The sequence below is a fragment of the Elaeis guineensis genome, chromosome 13, assembly GCF_000442705.2.
Source record: "Elaeis guineensis isolate ETL-2024a chromosome 13, EG11, whole genome shotgun sequence".
NCBI lineage: Eukaryota > Viridiplantae > Streptophyta > Magnoliopsida > Arecales > Arecaceae > Elaeis > Elaeis guineensis.
Window position 1 is genome coordinate 8,684,718 of NC_026005.2, and position 18,027 is coordinate 8,702,744.

An 18,027-nucleotide genomic window follows, 5' to 3' on the forward strand; every position below is an offset into this window, starting at 1 on the left:
GTATACCAGAAGATCCCAAATTTATGAAATTTTCTTTTAAAGTTGAATGAACTTGTAAAATTTCTTTAATGTCCAGTTTACATGAAATCCAAAGGGTATATTTTTGGTGGGCTGTGAGTCAAAGTTATTAAGAGTAAATGGAGCTGATGGAAGGCGACTTAAGTGGGGCTTAAAATTATTCTTGAACCTGGATCAAGATAAGATGGAAAAGATTACAATTGATAGTGTTTTTAAATAAGCGTTGTTCCAGGGAGTTCCTTTGAATGTGAGTTACACCATTGTATGCCAGCAGGTGCCACATTTGATGAAACTTAGTCTTTTAAAATTGATCTTCTATGCAAAATTTCAAAAATTTCCAGATGACATCTGAGGTGTTGGAATTTTATTTTTGGATGGGTAACCGAAGAAAATCTCCGAAATTCCCTTTTGCCCTTTTGACTTGAACACGAGCAAAATTAGAGTTGTTTCCAGGTAGGTGTATAATTCTAGTAACACCTTCCCTCATGAATACAACAGGAGTTGCCCTTCCCCAAGATATCCGTAACCTCTCAAAACCTGCGAAGGCAGTATTTACAAGTGACTTGGTCCACTGCCAATAAGCTAAGATATCCAACCATTGATGCATTCTCTCGTTACTAGAACGATGCACTTTAGATGGCTACAGTGAATTAGCCCTCTTTTCCAGCACAAAAGTTTTGTCTGGAAGCTGATAGACATAATATCTTATGAAAGCATACATATCAAGTACTAGAGATGCACAACAATCCAGTTTCTGGTAAATGCGAGTTACCGTGCGATCGGTCCACCAATATTATCACCAGAGGCCATCCTACGACGGTGCTCAGTACTCATAACTTATGAACCAATTTGTTAGGCATCAGCGTAAGTAAACATTCATTACCCATCGGAGTACAAAATGCTCTCAATATGCATCACTAACAGGAACTTTGTTAGTAAACATTCATTACCCATTGGAGTACAAAATGCTCTCAATATGCGTCACTAACAGGAACTTTGTTAATACGGAGATTGGTGGTGCAGCATAAACAGAAAAGTGGTATCTTCTTGCAGGGCCGCCAATTTGCCTCCTGCAAGAAGGTTGCTCGCAACGCAGAATCATAAGAGAAAAGAAAGCACCACACAATCAATAAATTGCTGAAGATGATACATTGGCCCCATAGATTCATATGCATATACATGAATTTCACTTGGATACAGAATGAGCTTATAGAAGAAACAAGGGGGGAAGAAGCTGTAAACAATTTCTTTTGAATCCATTTTGATGATCACCTTGGACCTGACAATTCAACTGCATGAAGGTTGTCAGTAGAGTCGACAATCCATTCAGAGCCACGGGTTGGGGTCATCTCCATCTCGTGGCGTACCACCTCCACTTGCTGCCATTCCTCCCATCTCTCAGCAAGGCCATCCCCTTCGAGCATTCTCACCACCTCTGACATTTTTGGCCGGTCCATTGGGGAGCCCTGTGTGCAGAGCAGAGCAACCTGTATGAGTGACTCCACCTCAGATTCTACATAATTGTTATGTAGATCAGGGTCAACCAATGTTTCCAGCCTTCTCTCCTTCAGAAGTCCTTTCACCTGCGAGCGGAAGATAAAAGACAAGTAAATCAAGTGGACCACCAACTGCAGTTTCATAAAGATTAAGCATGATTAACGCTTATATTTTCCTTGTAGTCAACCACAATATAAAACGTGAGTAATGCATCAAGTTCTCAGAGATTTTTATTGCAGAGATATGGAGTCCATTCTCAGTATCTGGAGCTTCATGCCCTCCTGTGAGCACCACTTCCACTCTTAGAATATAAGCACCATAGAACATCTGCATAATCTACTTATTCCCCAAGATAAATCTACAAATCTCGGATCCTCAGGACAGTCGAAATGTATGAACTTTGACATTCAGGCATTCATTTCACAACTTTTTCAGACAGAAAAAGATAATGCATTATATACCTCAGTTAAAATGGGATTTTTTTCCCCCTCACAATACTCTGCAACCGAGTTCGAAGATTGAGGCATTGCTCCACAAAATTTCAATCAACAATTAAATAAATAATAGGTGATTTAATCTTAACAGTGTTCACTTCAGAACCTAACAAAATATGCTTTCAAAAGTTTCTAAATGAACTCCCAAATCTCAAACGTCACATGCTAACCATAGAAAATCCAGTGGAAAAACTGGTTGAAATCAAAATTGATATACAACTTGTCATAGTTACCAATAATTGCTCAAACTTTTAAAACATAATCCTTGAAGAAATTCATCGAAATAAATTCAGGAAAAGCATTCAAGTAGCTACTAGATCATATGCAAGAACAGTGCTTACCCAGTCAAGCAACATCACGTCATCATCATTTGCAAGACGAGCGAGATCAAATGCCCTTTGTCCTGTAATAAGCTCGAGAAGCATGATTCCATACCCAAAAACATCAGTCTTCTCTGAAGACTTTCCTGTGGATAGATACTCTGGAGCAATGTGCCCAATTGTTCCACGGACTGCTGTTGTTACATGGGTATCCTTGTAGTCCATAAGTTTGGCCAAGCCGAAGTCTCCAACAACTGCTTCATACTCTTCATCCAATAAAATATTTGCAGCTTTGACATCACGATGAATAATCTTTGGATCGCAATGATCATGCAAGTAAGACAGCCCTCTTGCAGAACCCAGTGCAATTCTTCTTCGAGTTGCCCAAGGAAGTGGTGGTTCAGATGGAGGCCTCTCTGCAGATTACCAGTGAAAGACTTGGGACACTTTGGATGACTGAAAACACCAGAACTGATGAAACCAACACTGAATACAGACCCTTAGATGTGTATATGTCCAAGTGTGTGCATGTCAGGAGCTATGAGCAAACACACACATGCTTGTTGCTTGTGCATATGTGTGTGAGCACAAATAAGTAGAAATAGTTTCTATAAAGCATTCAATAAAAGTGAAAAAGGAGAGTTCCTTGAGTGCTCATTTGCCTCCACCAGTGACTGCGAAAAAAGTAAATAAGTGCAGGAAGTCCCAAAGGCATGCATGGCATAAAATAGATAAACAATAGAAGGATAACAAAATACCCCTCAAGCATGACGCAACACTTCCGTTAGCCATGTAGGGATAGACAAGCAACCGCTCTGTTGGTGTCATGCAAAACCCACGTAGGCGGAGCAAGTTTCGATGTACAGCCATGCTAATCATCTCAACTTCTGTCTGAAACTGAAGTTCCCCACCTGGTGTTCGCTCTTCTTTTAGTCTTTTTACTGCCACTAATGAACCATCTGTAAGTCGTCCCTTATAGACCTTTCCAAACCCTCCTCTGCCCAGAATGTTCTTACTGCTAAAACCATCAGTTGCAACTTGCAGATCTCGCAAAGTAAACCTTTTAAGCTGGCCCAGATGAACTTCGGGGTCCTCCTCAGCTGTACAAGAAAAAATTAAGAAAATCATATCACATTTTTATGTATAAATATATTAACATTCATGATAGTACTAACCGGGTACATCAAAGAAATGTTCTTGTGGTTTACGGCGACGCCACCATGCAAATCCAATTGCTGGTGCAGCAAACAGCAAAGCAGCACCTGCAGCAACTCCCCCAGCGAGTGCTCCTGTGCTAGAGACACTACTTCCTGTTGAAATGACAGAAGCAGATGTATCATTAAGTCACTTCATAGTTTTCTATCGTTTAGCCAGTCCAAATGTCAGTAAAATAAAATATCAGAAAGCAGTGTAGTAAGGAGGCTTCCAACGCTGAATTAAGTCAAAATTAAAGGGAATAAATGTGAGGGCCCAATAGCTCATTTTGAACACCCAATATGCCCATTGTAATAATCAAAACTAAAAGATATAGGAGCTTGCCCAATGGCAGAGATGCATTAACTCTTACTTTGTGCGACTCCCATCAAGATCTGATTATAAATTAAATTATTTTGTAGGCCAATTTATGCTGATAGAGCATTTAGGATTACAATAATGTGGATTCTTGTCTTGCATGATCATTAAAAACAAAAGTTTCACAGCAGAAAAAAGAGTTAACCAGAACTTTCTTGTAAGAATTTCACATCATAAACAGAATAATCATATTAAAGTTAAACCTGGTGATGAGACTGATGGAGGATTATATGGAGGCGGTGGAGAAAATGGAGGTTGACCCGGACAAGGCTTTGTGGTAGCCGGGCCACACAATTGAGGGTTGTTAGCAAAACTGCAAGATTAGGTCTCCATGGTCAGTGTTGGAGTAATCCCACTCAGCCACAGAAAGCCCGATTAGTTGACAAGATTTATCTGTGACAAACCTGATGGGAGTGAACAGTGAAAAAGAGCCATTTGATGGAACTTCTCCTGATAGATGGTTGTTTGACAGATCCCTACATGTTTATCATAAAAATTATTCATTCTAGTTCATGTATTAAAAAAGAACACTTCTGCAAAAGAAAAATAATGGGATAGACTATTGAGTGATAAAAGGAGAGAGTGACATACAGAACTTGGAGAGCACCAATAGTAGTTAACGATTGAGGGATGTGACCTGACAGACTATTGTTGTTAAGCCGGCTATCCTTCCAGAAAAAATTCAAGGATCAAGAAATTATAAATGTGGATGTTCAACACATATATTCAAAGAACAATGAATATATAATTGATCTGCAAACACCATGACTATTATCATTTTATCATTTTATCATTAATTTTATGATTTTTCCTGTTTTTGATTCATAAAAAAGAAGTCCTTTGCAGAGAAGGAAACTATGAAATTGAATAAAGAAAATACTTTTAAACTACATAGAGAAAATAATATAAATTTATTTATAATTATAAACATAACAGTTATGCTTCTCTCAAACTACTTATTTTCCCCCTTGTGAAAGATGCTCTTGCTAATTATCCACACAAAAAGCCATTCTTCTATTAACACAACCTTTTCAAATCCTTTGATACAACTTTAGTCAAAGCTGTTTCTCAAAGGAAACTTTAGTCAAATCTTGCTTTGACTTTTCCTCCTTTTTCAACTTCTTTGCTTATCCACGTTGTTGGTAACTCCTATGCTACCTTAACTGTCTGTCTGATGTAATAGGAAAAAATAATATTATGCGACCATTTCTGATTTCTGAAACTACAAGTTATTTTAAATAACTGGACATTTGAAGTAAGATAAAAGTTTTACAAGGTCCCTAAATCATGGACCTAGAAAGTTCTAAATTTAAATAAAATGCTCTGAGGTCATTTTTTCCTCACTTTCATCTCATAACTTTATTTTTAAACTTCTCCGTTTAACCATCAAAATACCTATCATAAAAACTCAAACTATTAGAATCTAAAATAAAGCTAAGCAATAAGACAGTAACATGACAATGAAATTCAATATGTCCAAACACAGCATAAGCATACCATACTGTTTCAAAGACTTCTTCTTGATTTAGAAATGCAACAGCTGCAACATTCTCATCTCTGTGAAGTTCTCATAAACACCATCTTTATTGCCTTAGACCTTTGACCATGCAACATAGATTTCCCTATCGTGGTACTGTAAAAATCTTCCCTCCTGCCATGATGGCATGTGCCAATCATATATCACCCCAAGGGCAATCCAACCCCAATCCCAACCACCACCACCATCACCCCCAAACCCAAACCACAACCCCCACCCCACCCCCAACAAAAGAAAAAAAAATCATTTTATATGTCTTGAGCATCTTTCCTTTTGGTAAAATAAATCTGAAATTGAAAAGATGACCACCTTAGGGTATCTTCGAGCATGATTTTTGACTAATCTAATTTCTCTAAATTCAATAAAATTGCATTTTATTAACTTTCTTTAGTTGTATCAATTTTAACCCCTATTCACAAAGCTTTCTCCATAATCTTGGATTTGATGTTAAACCTATAATCATCTGATAAAATATTGGCAACACTAAGTTATTGACAAATATGACAGATCACTGTACTCCTATTAAATTTTAAGTAATTCATTTATCGGATATTTATAGAGATAAGGCCCATAAAGGCTTTGGGCTAACCATTTAGGAAGGCCAACATGTGACAAACCTCATTTGATAAACACCTTAAGGCATGTCCTTGGTGATCACAACAAAAAATGTGCAAAGAATAGCACATGACAATATTTATTTTTATCGTATGATCAACTAGCAATTAAGTTTTGCATTCATGAGAATGTCATCAGATGCCAGCACCCCCACCACTAGCCCCCACCCTCCCCTGACCAACAAACCCCCCGCCCCCTGCCACCGCACCCCGCCCTCCAAAAAAAAAAAAAAAAAACGAAAAAAATCATCCCAACCACCAAGGAACGAAAAATAAATCAGCATTAATAAGCCTTCTACAGAACACAGAGGTAGAGCAAGACTGCCAGTGAAGCTGGGAAACAAGACTGAAGATACAGCAACTGGTTGTGACATCCAGCTACAGTGCAAACCTCATATGACATAAGGTTTTTTATATGAAAATATTCCCACATAAATTGGTTAATGCATTGTCAATATAGGACATAAGTAACCAGATATTAAAATGGGATGCTTCTAGAAGAACAAAGAAAAAAGGTTTGGAATTTATACACATCTCAGCATAAGGACCAATTGTTATGGTGCATTAATCAAGGCCCATTTAAATGAACTTTTCTCAACCAGCAGTAGAATAAATTGTAGGCTAATCCCACAAAAACTAAGCTCAAACAAGCAGATGGCAATGCACTTTGTAATCAATATCAATTTGGTATAGCAAGTAGTTTGTCTTCTGAATATCATGATCTACAAAGAACATTTGCAGTAATTAAAGGGTAACATGGACCCAGACTAGGCAGTTGATGCTCATTAATACTTCTCTATAATAAATCCTAAAAAGCAAGATGATCAAATGACATGGCTGTAATTAAGCTTTTAAATCCAACATTATAATTTAAAAAAAAAAACTACAATGATTGTAGAACAGAAACATAAAGGATGGGATTCTTACAGGAAACGGAGTTTTGAAAGATCTCCCAGTGAGTCAGGTATTTCCCCGGTGAACTTGTTTAAGTACAGATCCAAACTCACCAGATTCGTCAGATTCCCCAGGTCACTAGGAATTATTCCACTAATGTTATTGCTATAAAGTTCCCTGTCATGAAAAATATTGTGAGCTCAACTACTTAAATTGAAAATAATAGGATGAGGAAAATTTTAAGAGACTCTGATCTTTAGGTTCTAACAAAATCTAGGAAATTTATAGTTCTAATGAGAAGAGGAATTTGTCTTAATAGATGCCTTACAATAAAAAAAAGACATCTTTGATAAATACAGAAGAACCAAAGTTGGAGAACAGCAAGACAGCTATATACAATTTATCATGTGCAAAGCTCTCACACTTTCTTCTAAAGTCCTAAACTCATCAGGTGCACACAGGTGTGAATAACATAGGACAACTGGCATGCCTATTCATGCTATTGTATATGCGCAACATGCATGGCATCACATCTCTAGTTCCTAAAAATTCAATAATTTTTTAAAAAATGCAAATTTGTCATGTAGTGTGCAAAAGAAACTTGCCTCAAGCAACATGCCAATACAGAATCATGATTCCCACCCACATTCTTTGTTCTGCCATATCATCATAATGAAATGTTCATTGCTATGCCATGTCAGTGCACTCTCTAAACATGTATTTAGCTTAGAAGCAAGAATATTACAGTGTTGATCCAATTCCCACATTGAAATCTCAATCATTCTACCACTCTCTTCGCTGGTGCCATCCTGTGAGCAGTATTATGTTTATCTTTTACTATGTAGATCTCATTCCTGTGCCCAGATTTTAACATATCAGTTCCAAGAATGGATTCAAGCTACAACCAATTTTGTCATTCTGATCCTCAACAGTGGGTCAAAGATTGGTTAATAGATCAGGTAACGAGTTCAGGATAGACACACACACGTGCGTGTGTGTGTGTGTGTCTACATGTGCCTAGGTGTTGTTTTTGTGGGCTTACCTCATTATTGATATGATCAGATGCCATAGAATTGTTTAAAGAATTGTTTTAATGGTCTAAAATGTACCTGAAATGATGCAGAATTTGTCAGAACCAAGAAAAATTCAGTTCTATTTTGTTCCACGAAAAGTTTAATTGGATTCCTTAGTTTTCCTTTTGCTTTTTCCCTGCCTTTCCTTCTTCCTCTACTAACTTTTCGAAGAGTCAATTGAAATCATTCACGCTCTACTGTTGGAAATATGATTAAAATCATTTGTTACTGATACGATTGGATGTCATAGAATTGTTTAAAGAATTGTTACTATGGTCTAATATGTACATAAAATGATGCAGAATTTGTGAGAACCATGAAATTCAGCTCTATTTTGTTCCATGAAAAGTTAGATTGGATTCTTTAGTTCCTGCCTTTCCTTCTTCCTCTACTAGCTTTTCAAAGAGTCAATTGAAATCATTCATGCTCTGCTGCTGGAACTTTCCAATAGTTAGTAAAGCAATTGATCCTCCTACAAGTTATGATGCCAACATGCACCAATAACAAATAAGACAATATATATTTAATCTCCTGCTTGAACATAGAGTCGCAAAGGACTCAACATGTTGGATTTAGTGGAGGTATTAGTACTACACAAACAAAATATCATAAACCTTCAAAGCAAAATATAAAGGAGTAGTTGCATCATTGCAAGATATAACATAGCCAGTTTTCACCAAAGGTTATGGATAGAGCCCAAAATTGCATTTTATGATTGAGTCAATCGACACAGGCACATTTTGAAAATTAAGTTGATATTATCCAAGGTAAAGATATGCAATATGTATGCATATATATACACATACAAACATAAGTTTAATCCATCTTCGATTATGTCCTTGTTTCTGTACTTCCAAGCACTCTAGGGGCCATGGCTATGTTGTTTCTGCTTTACAAGAAGAGGAAAAGATAGAAGCAAGTTTTTCTAGCTTCTCCTAAAAAGTGATGTTTTTAACTTTTCTTCTTGTAGAAGCACTTTTCATATAATGTTGTCAAACACGTATTTTGTTGAGAAGTGCTTTGTTGCTTTAAAAGCAGTAAAAGCACTTTTTAAGCAACAATAAACATGTCCCAGGATTAGCAGAAAGCAGCATATAATTTTCGAAGTATTTTCACATAACTTAATATACATTGCTTTATGCTTGTAAATTAAATGGGTTTGGGTCTTAAAAACTTTCTTTTCCATAGATACATTGTGCCGACTATTGTAACAGGACAACACCAGGAATTGGGCCAATTTGCTTTATGTTAGAAAGGAGGAGGACTGCTAATTAAATTTCCATAACAAATATCTTGATTAGAATACAAACAAATTATTTTATAAGGGGATAACACAAACATAAGTTATATATTATTTTATGAGATTCCCTGTAGGCGGAATAGCATGAACCCTTATGGGGAATACTATTTTTTCTTCTCTATCTTTTGCTTGATATTTCAAAGGCCCATGAATGATGGATATCCTGCCATTCTATAGTCTCACATGCTTGCATACAATGGTTTCCAGTTATGCATGTAAAACTAACTAACTTGCATTATGAAAACAGGAACAAGCATGGTTACAGAATGCATCTTGTCATAGAAATGTAAATTATTTGCATGAAATAACTGCAGAAATAAATATATCAAAAAATCAAGATGATCTTATTTTGGACCATTAAACTCATATATCCTAATATGTTATCAAGAATTCAAGATATGTTACAATAAAAGCACATAAAAAAAAACATATTACTGTATCACCATAAGATGTATCAGTTTTCATTTACCCAGCAGAATGGCTCCTAAACGATAATGGTAGTGACTTAAAAATGCAAGAAACATCTCTTTGACCCATTGTACATAACACATATGTTGAATATTATGTTGGATCAGTGGTCCAAAAGGACCAAGGAGTTTAGCTAGTGCTATTTGTTGAAATAAGAGATATATACTAAAACCATGCTATTAGTTTGAGCAATGCCTTCCCATATGAAACAAGATGGTAAATGCCCTCGTAGGATGCCAGGCAGAAGGAAAACAACATTGTTGACTCTTGACAATCAGAACTAGATTTGCAGCTCCATCTCTTCTTTTCATTCTTTTCACCATTGAATAATATTGTCCACAAAAAAAAAAAAAAGGAAAAAAGAAGCTGCATGCCAAAGGTTGCCTTATATATATCGGTACATCATTTGCAGAATATATGGTCCAGGGTTATCTTGAATTATGCAAGAATGCAAATGCAATCTAACTAAACTGCTTCATGTGTTATTCAACAACCAATGCTTCATGTGTTATTCAACAATCAATGCTTCATGTATTATTCAACAATCAACGAAGAACAGCAGATTCCCCACTGCAATCTAGAACTTACAGGTATTGCAGGTTTTTCAGCTGACCAAGCTGGGGGACTAATGTACCAGATAACTCTGCATTCCCAAGATCACTGGGGTAAAAACAAAGAAAGCAATAATTACAATAAGCATTGAACAAATAAAAAAACTCTCACAAATGTTATATGATGTGCAGATAGAGATGCATCCACTTACACTCTAATAACACTATTGTCATTGTTACATGTAACATGGAACCATGTGCATGGATTGACCAGGGTTGGATCCCAACTTTGCAGCACATTATTGGGATCAATGAGGTTGGACCGTAAAGTATGCAATGCATCACCTGTTGAGGGGGAAAAAGCAATAACCATCAGGAACTAATAAAAAATGTTATGAATTATAAGAAAAATATATGCATGTAGAAGTATACCCCAAACAGGTTAACTAGTAAAGAAAATGAATACACCTTTTTTAAGTAGACAATGCACTGCTGAAATAAAAAAAAAATGTAATCATAATAAAAAAAAAATGCATCTGAAGAATGACTGGACAAAAGGATATAACGAAATTATAAGCCATAACTATAACTAATACTGAGCCTTGTCTCAAGTATATGGAGTCAGCTTAGTGCAAACTTCTTTGGCTATCACTTCCATAAGGAATACATCTTGCATCACTGCAGGATTTTTCATTTCTTTATCTCCATTATGCAATTTTTGGTCTTCCCATTTCTTTTCTGCTCTTTCCACAAATATAAGCACCAGTCGTTCCCAATGCATGACGAAATCTTCCCCATACTTCCAATTGTTCTATTTTAAATTGATGAAACTCCTAGATCTCTAATATGCAACCTCTAATAGACCCATGCTTCGCCCTACCGGTCCTAGTTTTACAACAGACCCACTTAGTTGTTTTCATGTACACCAGGCTCATCTTGCTTGACTAGACTCTTACTGTGCAACATCCTTGACCATACAAAATTTCATGCCTTTTCGTTATTTCATATAAAAGTTTCTTTACATCACTCAAGGGATGAATCAATCACATAACACCACAAAGAAAAGTGTGACTTTGAGGTCATTACTTCATGCCTAATGTTTCTCTACGGCTACTCCAAATTCATACAGTCTCCAACACCCGTCAAGTTTCTGAAAGTTCCAAATTGGATAAGTTTCACATGAAGTTATGCGATCATCAACAGGTCTAACAAATAGCATCTTTATCAATAAGAACCATTTAAAGAGATCTAGGAACTGAATTATACAATCTAATATATGTCATATGTTAACATATGATCTGAGGGGGCACAAAGGAAATTCTTGCAGGACAAATGTATACGTCGCATAAAATTACAATATCCAGTTAAAGAATTATCAATGGCATGACTCGTTTTGCAAGGAGGAAAAGGGGAATAAATTCCCCTTACTGAAGCTTAAAAACCTATAAATCAAGTTCTTTTACAAGTCTAATAGCACAACTTCGAAAACGAAGCCAACTGCTAGCCTTGACATGAACCAGGGTCTTAAGTTCCAACAGCGAACAACTCGGTCAAAGCCCTTAGCTTTCAATGTCCTAGCTTACCAATTTGACGCCTAAGGAAAATTAGGACACTGAACCATAGGAAAAAAAGAAAACATAGAAGTATCTAAACTATCAGCTTAGAAATTCATGGTAAAACCAAAGCGCCTCTAGTTAAATGGATCAAATACCATCTTTCTCACAATATCCACTCAGCTCAAAACCTCTCTAGCAAAACAGATATACATATAGATATCTAACTCCTAGCACAATTTAAACTACGAAAAATTTGCAGATCCTTTTCCATCCATCGTGTCAACCAATCAAATGATTAAAGGCAACGATCACAGCAGAAGACAGCATCGGAACATCAAAAGGCCAAGACCGTACCTTCGGTGTTGGCAAACACCCTGTCGAAGGGGTGGAACACCAGGACCAGCCATAGAAACCACGGCACAATCGAGTCCATTTCAACTGCCGCAATCCTTCCTCCCAAAACTCACCGCTACTCCACTAGATCCATCGAAATCCCACCCCTCTCAGCAGACACACCCGCCCCTATCCCCCATCATTTCCGCCCAGAAGACCTCCGATCCGATCCGATTCGGAGCTCGAATCTAGCAACGCCCAACTGATTGGAGATTCGAAAGCGATCCCAAGAAGATTCGAGTCCCTCACCCTTTATTCCCTTCCCCACCACCCCTCTCTCTCTCTCTCTCTCTCTTCTCTTCTCTTCTCTTCCCCTTCTTTCTTCTCTTTAAACCATCACGAATCTCTCTCTCTCTCTCTCTCTCTCTCGCACGCTCGCTCGCTCGCTCCCTTCTCTGAGAAAAATAGTTGATATCCTTTTGTTGTTTTTCTGGTCGGCTTAAGCGAGGGCTTAGAACGGGAGGGGCCTGGCATGCGGAGGCCAGGGGGGGAGCGTTTCCGCTGTCTTCTCTCGTGCATGAAACAGGCTTTACAGGTGATCTGGAAAGCTTCTAATATGGGACCCATATAGTATCAATCGGTGCAGACCTGCCACGTTATCAACAAATGGTGTTCGCTTGTCAGAAACGAGAGCTGCGGAGCAGCCCGTGCGGGTTCTTGCAGCTACCCGGGATGAGCTGCCCGCTGCCCGGGACTAGTCAAAACGTCTCCGTTCCATTGGAGCGGCCCTGCTGTCTCCACTCAAACAGGATACAGCCATCCAAACCTATAGCTGCAGAAATGTAGTGCGCGTCAACACACTGAAGCAAGTTGGCGTGTGACACGTACGGGTGAAACTGCTCTTTGGTGTTTGGAAGGAGATGGCGGAGAGGACCTAGGAGAACAAGGAGCCCCGAGCGGAAGGGACGGAACCGGGAAGTGCCTACGGTCAAGGACACCCGGTGGTCCACCATGCCACGTCGGATAAGGTCGAAGCCACGTGCCGCAATTTCTCTCTTTTCCGGCCAGCGGTATTAGTAATAGTATTATTCGATATTTAATAGTCATCATTGCATTGACTAATGGTTGCATACTTGCACTGGACAGGAATCAACGCAATAAATGAAAAAAAAAAAAAAAAAAAAAAGGAGTAGGAGAGGAAAAGAAAGGGAAAACATTATTTTTATTTGAATAGTCCTTATAAGAGGAAAAAAATAAATAAATATTCTAAATCAAAAAAATTATTATATTTTAATTTTATTTAAAAATTTATAAATATTTTTATTTTTTTATCTGTCACGTGTCTCTTCCTTCCCCAATTCTTCTGAGTCTCTTCCCTCCCCAATTCTTCTAAATTGAGAAAATTAAAAAATTAATTTAATAAAAAAAATTTTCTTTTTTTCTTTTTTTAATTAATATTTAAATAGAGAAAAAAAATTCCTCCCTCCCACTTCTTTCTGAATTTCTCAATCCAAATAAAACATAACGGTTGCTTATGTGCACCAGAGGAAGATCGATGCAATACGTAACATATACTGAGATATTTGTTTTACGAATTACACCTTCTACATATGTTTGTTACGGACTATTTACCCTATGGAGCTTAACCCATATATGTTACACAGGTCATTTTCAACTTGTAAACAGCACGTCGTTAGCAGTGACAAAGGCCCTCCAAGTCCACCCAAAGTCTACCAAGAAAATTCTTCGCCAAAACAAAAAAAGTTTACCAAGAAAATGATAGCTGGCATGCTAAGTAATCGGAAAGCATGAAAATCACATCGTTCCACGACCTTGATTAGTCAACTACAACATGACTAAGTCAATCTACCACAATTTAGTATTCATGAGATGGTCTAAAATTCATTGGATAACGCTTTCTATGGAGTGAAATATTCTATTTCTGCTTGAAAATTCAGACGACTTTGTCCTTCCTGCTAGAGCCCGGCTGCTCAACACCATCACCATTGCTGGGTTGACGGCGTTTAGAAATGGTATGAGATCAGCTATAAGAGAAACACCGTTACCACGAGCAAGGCTACATTTGTGCATGCCTTCAATCATCAAGATGCACAAACATAGATCCCATTCATTGTGTACTCGTCTCAGTGATAGTTCACTATAATATACCATGGTGATTGGTCATATACACCAATTTGATCATGCATCCAGTGCACATAATAATTTTTCTAACTATGATCCTGTTGAGATAAACCGATCGATCTCCATAAACCGACCAATCTCCAACACAGACCGACCGACACCCGACTCTGATCCCACAAACAGACAACCTTGAAAGCGACTATCAATCGAGTATCGATTAAATAGGCTGACGCTACCCTCAACCGACCAATCGAGCACCCCTCACCGACTCAGGATCAGTAAACGGCCGATGTTCGGACTCTACATACAACAGACTACTTCGGACGTCGGTATTTCAGAGTTACTAACCGACGGTCGACCCCCAACGCATAGTCGGCCGACTCATTCAAATATATCATAACCATCATAGACGGTTACTCCACTGATATCGCGGCATAATTCGTGAGAATTAATAACCCACTACGAGATTACCATCCTATGATTCTATGCCACCAAATGCGGAACCATATCCGATGGTTATGACCATCTACTCTATAAAAAGGAGGGTAAGGCAATAGTTTCGATAAGCTACTTTTACGCTGTGCTCTGTCACCATCTTCATTCTAATTGCTGTTGTCCGATCTCCCTCTCTGACTTAAGCATCGGAGGGTTCCCGCCGGAGACAACTCCGATCAGCGTGGACTTCATTTTGCAGGTGCTCGTTCTCGACGACAGGCGATGAGGAAGTTGGCCACAACAGATTGGCACACCAGGTAGGGGAGAAAGACAACTCGTGATGATGAAAATCAGAGCTTAATGATCAACAGTGATCGGATCGACGAGACACTCTTCCCATCGGAAAGAGGCTCCTTCTCTCTCTCCGATAGCAGAGCCCAATTCTCTACGCTCTGTGGTCACCACGGATGCTCAGATTGCCGTGATAGTGCAGCAAATGAACCTTCTCACAGAGGCGGTCAGAAACCTCCAACAACAGCAGATCCAGCCACCACAGTCGCCGGTGGAGCAACCGGTGGCGCATTCAGTGCCATCCAGACATAGTCGCCGCCATCCGCGGCAATCTCCGTCTCCTCCACCAGAGCGACCGTCTCGGCTCTCTCATCAGGACGAGCAGCGGCACTCACGGCGTTCTCGACGCGCCACCCACCATTCACGGTGCCCCTCTCCTTCCCAATTGGATCGGGCCAGGAAAGGAAAACGATCGCGAACACCGTCTGCCTCTCCCTTTAATTCATCGGGAGGTTCAACCCCTGGAGTCTCCCACCACCAGTGACTCGATGACTACAAACGTAAGTTCGAAAAAATCGATCGCCGACTCGTCCAGCTTCAGATGGACAGTCAGAAGTCTTCGAATGACTTCGACTTCCGAACCGCCCAACCTCTTTCCCGACTTATCTTGGATGAACCGATCTCGAGTCAGTTCAAGATGCCGCACATGGAGTCCTACGATGGTTCCACCGATCCAGTTGACCATCTTGAGAGCTACAAGGCTTTCATGACAATCCAAGGGGCAACCGACGCCCTTCTATGCATCGGCTTTTTGGCCACACTTCGGAAAGCTACTCGAGCCTGGTACTCCGAACTTCGATCGGAAAGCATCCACTCTTTCGGACAGCTGGAATATTCCTTCGTGGTCCACTTCAGTACCAGTCGGAGGTCGCCACGAATCTCGGATAGTCTCTTCTCGATCAAACAAGGAGAGACCGAAACACTCCGAGATTTTGTGGCTCAATTCAACGCGGCCACACTTGAGGTCAGGGACCTCAATGAAGATATGGCGATATCTTCCATGAAAAGAGATCTGAGAGGGTCTCGATTCACGTATTCACTAGACAAGACTCTCCCTAGGACGTATGCCGAACTTCTGGAGCGTGCATACAAATGCATGCGCGCAGACGAAGAAGTCTCTGACCAACGCTAAACCGAAAGCAAAGGTCAGAAGAAGAAGCAGAAGAAAAGTGGGGCTCCAGCCGAATCAAGTAGGCCCCCAACTAATAAGCAAGCCTCACCCTGACGACGGAGTCCAAAGCCGACGTATAACAGATATGACTCCTATACCCCTCTTTCTGCTCCTCGTGTACGGATCCTCATGGAGATTGAAGGGACGGAATATCTACGGCACCCTCCACCGATGAAAATGAGGAACCGCGATCGAAGAAAGTATTGCCGGTTTCACCGTGACCACGACCACGATACCGAACAATGCATCCAGCTCAGGGATGAAATAGAGGTCCTGATACGACGAGGCTATCTCGAAAAGTATCGAAGGAATCCGCCGACTCAACCTCCAGCCGACTGAGGAAGCTGTAAATAATTAGCCGACTGCGGGAATCATCAATATGATCTCTGGACGACTAAACAAAGGGATAACTCCCAAAGAAGAGTCGGCGAAACGACAACATCTCAATGTAATAACTTTCTCGGAAGAGGATGTTCGAGAAATTCAAACTCCTCATGGCGATGCTATTGTTATTTTGACAAGTAGCTAATAAAAGCATGATGGATGTTTTATTCTACTCGACTTCCTTCCGAATGCAATTACTCGGAGAATCAACTGCTTTAATATCGACTATAGTTCGGTCCTCTTATAAAAATCGACGTTCCGACTGTGATTTTAAAGTGACATCAAGTATACTTCGACTTTCACTGTAAAAATCAGAAGATCGACCATCTCGATACCGAATATACTTCGACTTTCACTGTAAAAGTCAGAAGATCGACTATTTCGACACCGACTACATTCCGATTCTCTTACAGAACCAACTTATCGACTTCAACTGGAGGCCAGTACCGGCGATGCAGACTTTCTCCACAAAAGCCGCACTGCTCTCATAATCAGCTCTCCATTGAAGCAGTTGGCTAATTTATCGATTTAGTATTAACTAAGAAAGGCAAAATACCAAGACGACCAAGGTCGGATTGGAACTATACCGACATGACCACGGTCAGTCGAGGGATATTCGGTTTGCCACCAATTATCAAACAATACGACGAATAAACCCGATCAAGCTTCGGGTAATGGATATTCGACTTACCATCATTATCCTAACTAAATACGTCGGATACTACACGACCAGCAGATTTCACAAAGTCTGCGAAATAGTCGGATCTACAATCTACATTCAGAGATTGTTCTACAAGCAGACACTACAAATTCGACGACGCAGAAAAGCATTTCAAAAAAAAAAAGGTATTTTCATTATCAAAAAGAAGGATTACAAAATTAGACCGAAGTCTGATTACACATCTTTCTTTACAAAAGAAAAATCAGAAGCACCGACTAATCTTCATCGCCGCCCTTTGATCCACTGAAGAATCGACATGTCCATCTTGGATCAGCTTCTCCAATAAACTTCACTTTCCAACTCGAAGATGATACCACTCGAGTTAAGCCACGAAGATAATTGACCGATCACACTGCCCGGCCAACCCCATCAACAGCCTGATCCACTTCTACAAGGGTGCGATTGTCGACCGCATGACGATCGCACCCTCCTCGTCGAAGCTCGGGCGATGATCGCACATTCCTCGAAAGAGGAGCTAGAGGCGGGCTTCAGTTTTTCGGCCACCGACGAAGATGACCTTGATCGTTCAGTTGAGACGAGGATGCGGGATATACGGTAATGGATCGTTGACCCCACTATCGGCACCAGAAGTGAAA

General features: G+C 39.5%; 1 protein-coding gene across 1 annotated transcript; it reads right to left on the reverse strand.

The window, feature by feature from the left end:
- Nucleotides 1–1,119: 1,119 nt before the first annotated feature.
- Nucleotides 1,120–12,568, reverse strand: LOC105056517 (LRR receptor kinase BAK1). Its single transcript, XM_010938735.4, has 11 exons — nucleotides 12,249–12,568; nucleotides 10,551–10,683; nucleotides 10,376–10,447; nucleotides 6,980–7,123; nucleotides 4,493–4,564; nucleotides 4,306–4,377; nucleotides 4,105–4,214; nucleotides 3,505–3,639; nucleotides 3,088–3,429; nucleotides 2,351–2,745; nucleotides 1,120–1,601 (listed from the first exon to the last, which is right to left on the reverse strand). The coding sequence occupies exons 1-11, from the start codon at nucleotides 12,325–12,327 to the stop codon at nucleotides 1,287–1,289; spliced, it is 1,869 nt and encodes a 622-aa protein (XP_010937037.1). The 5' UTR covers nucleotides 12,328–12,568; the 3' UTR covers nucleotides 1,120–1,286.
- Nucleotides 12,569–18,027: the final 5,459 nt, after the last annotated feature.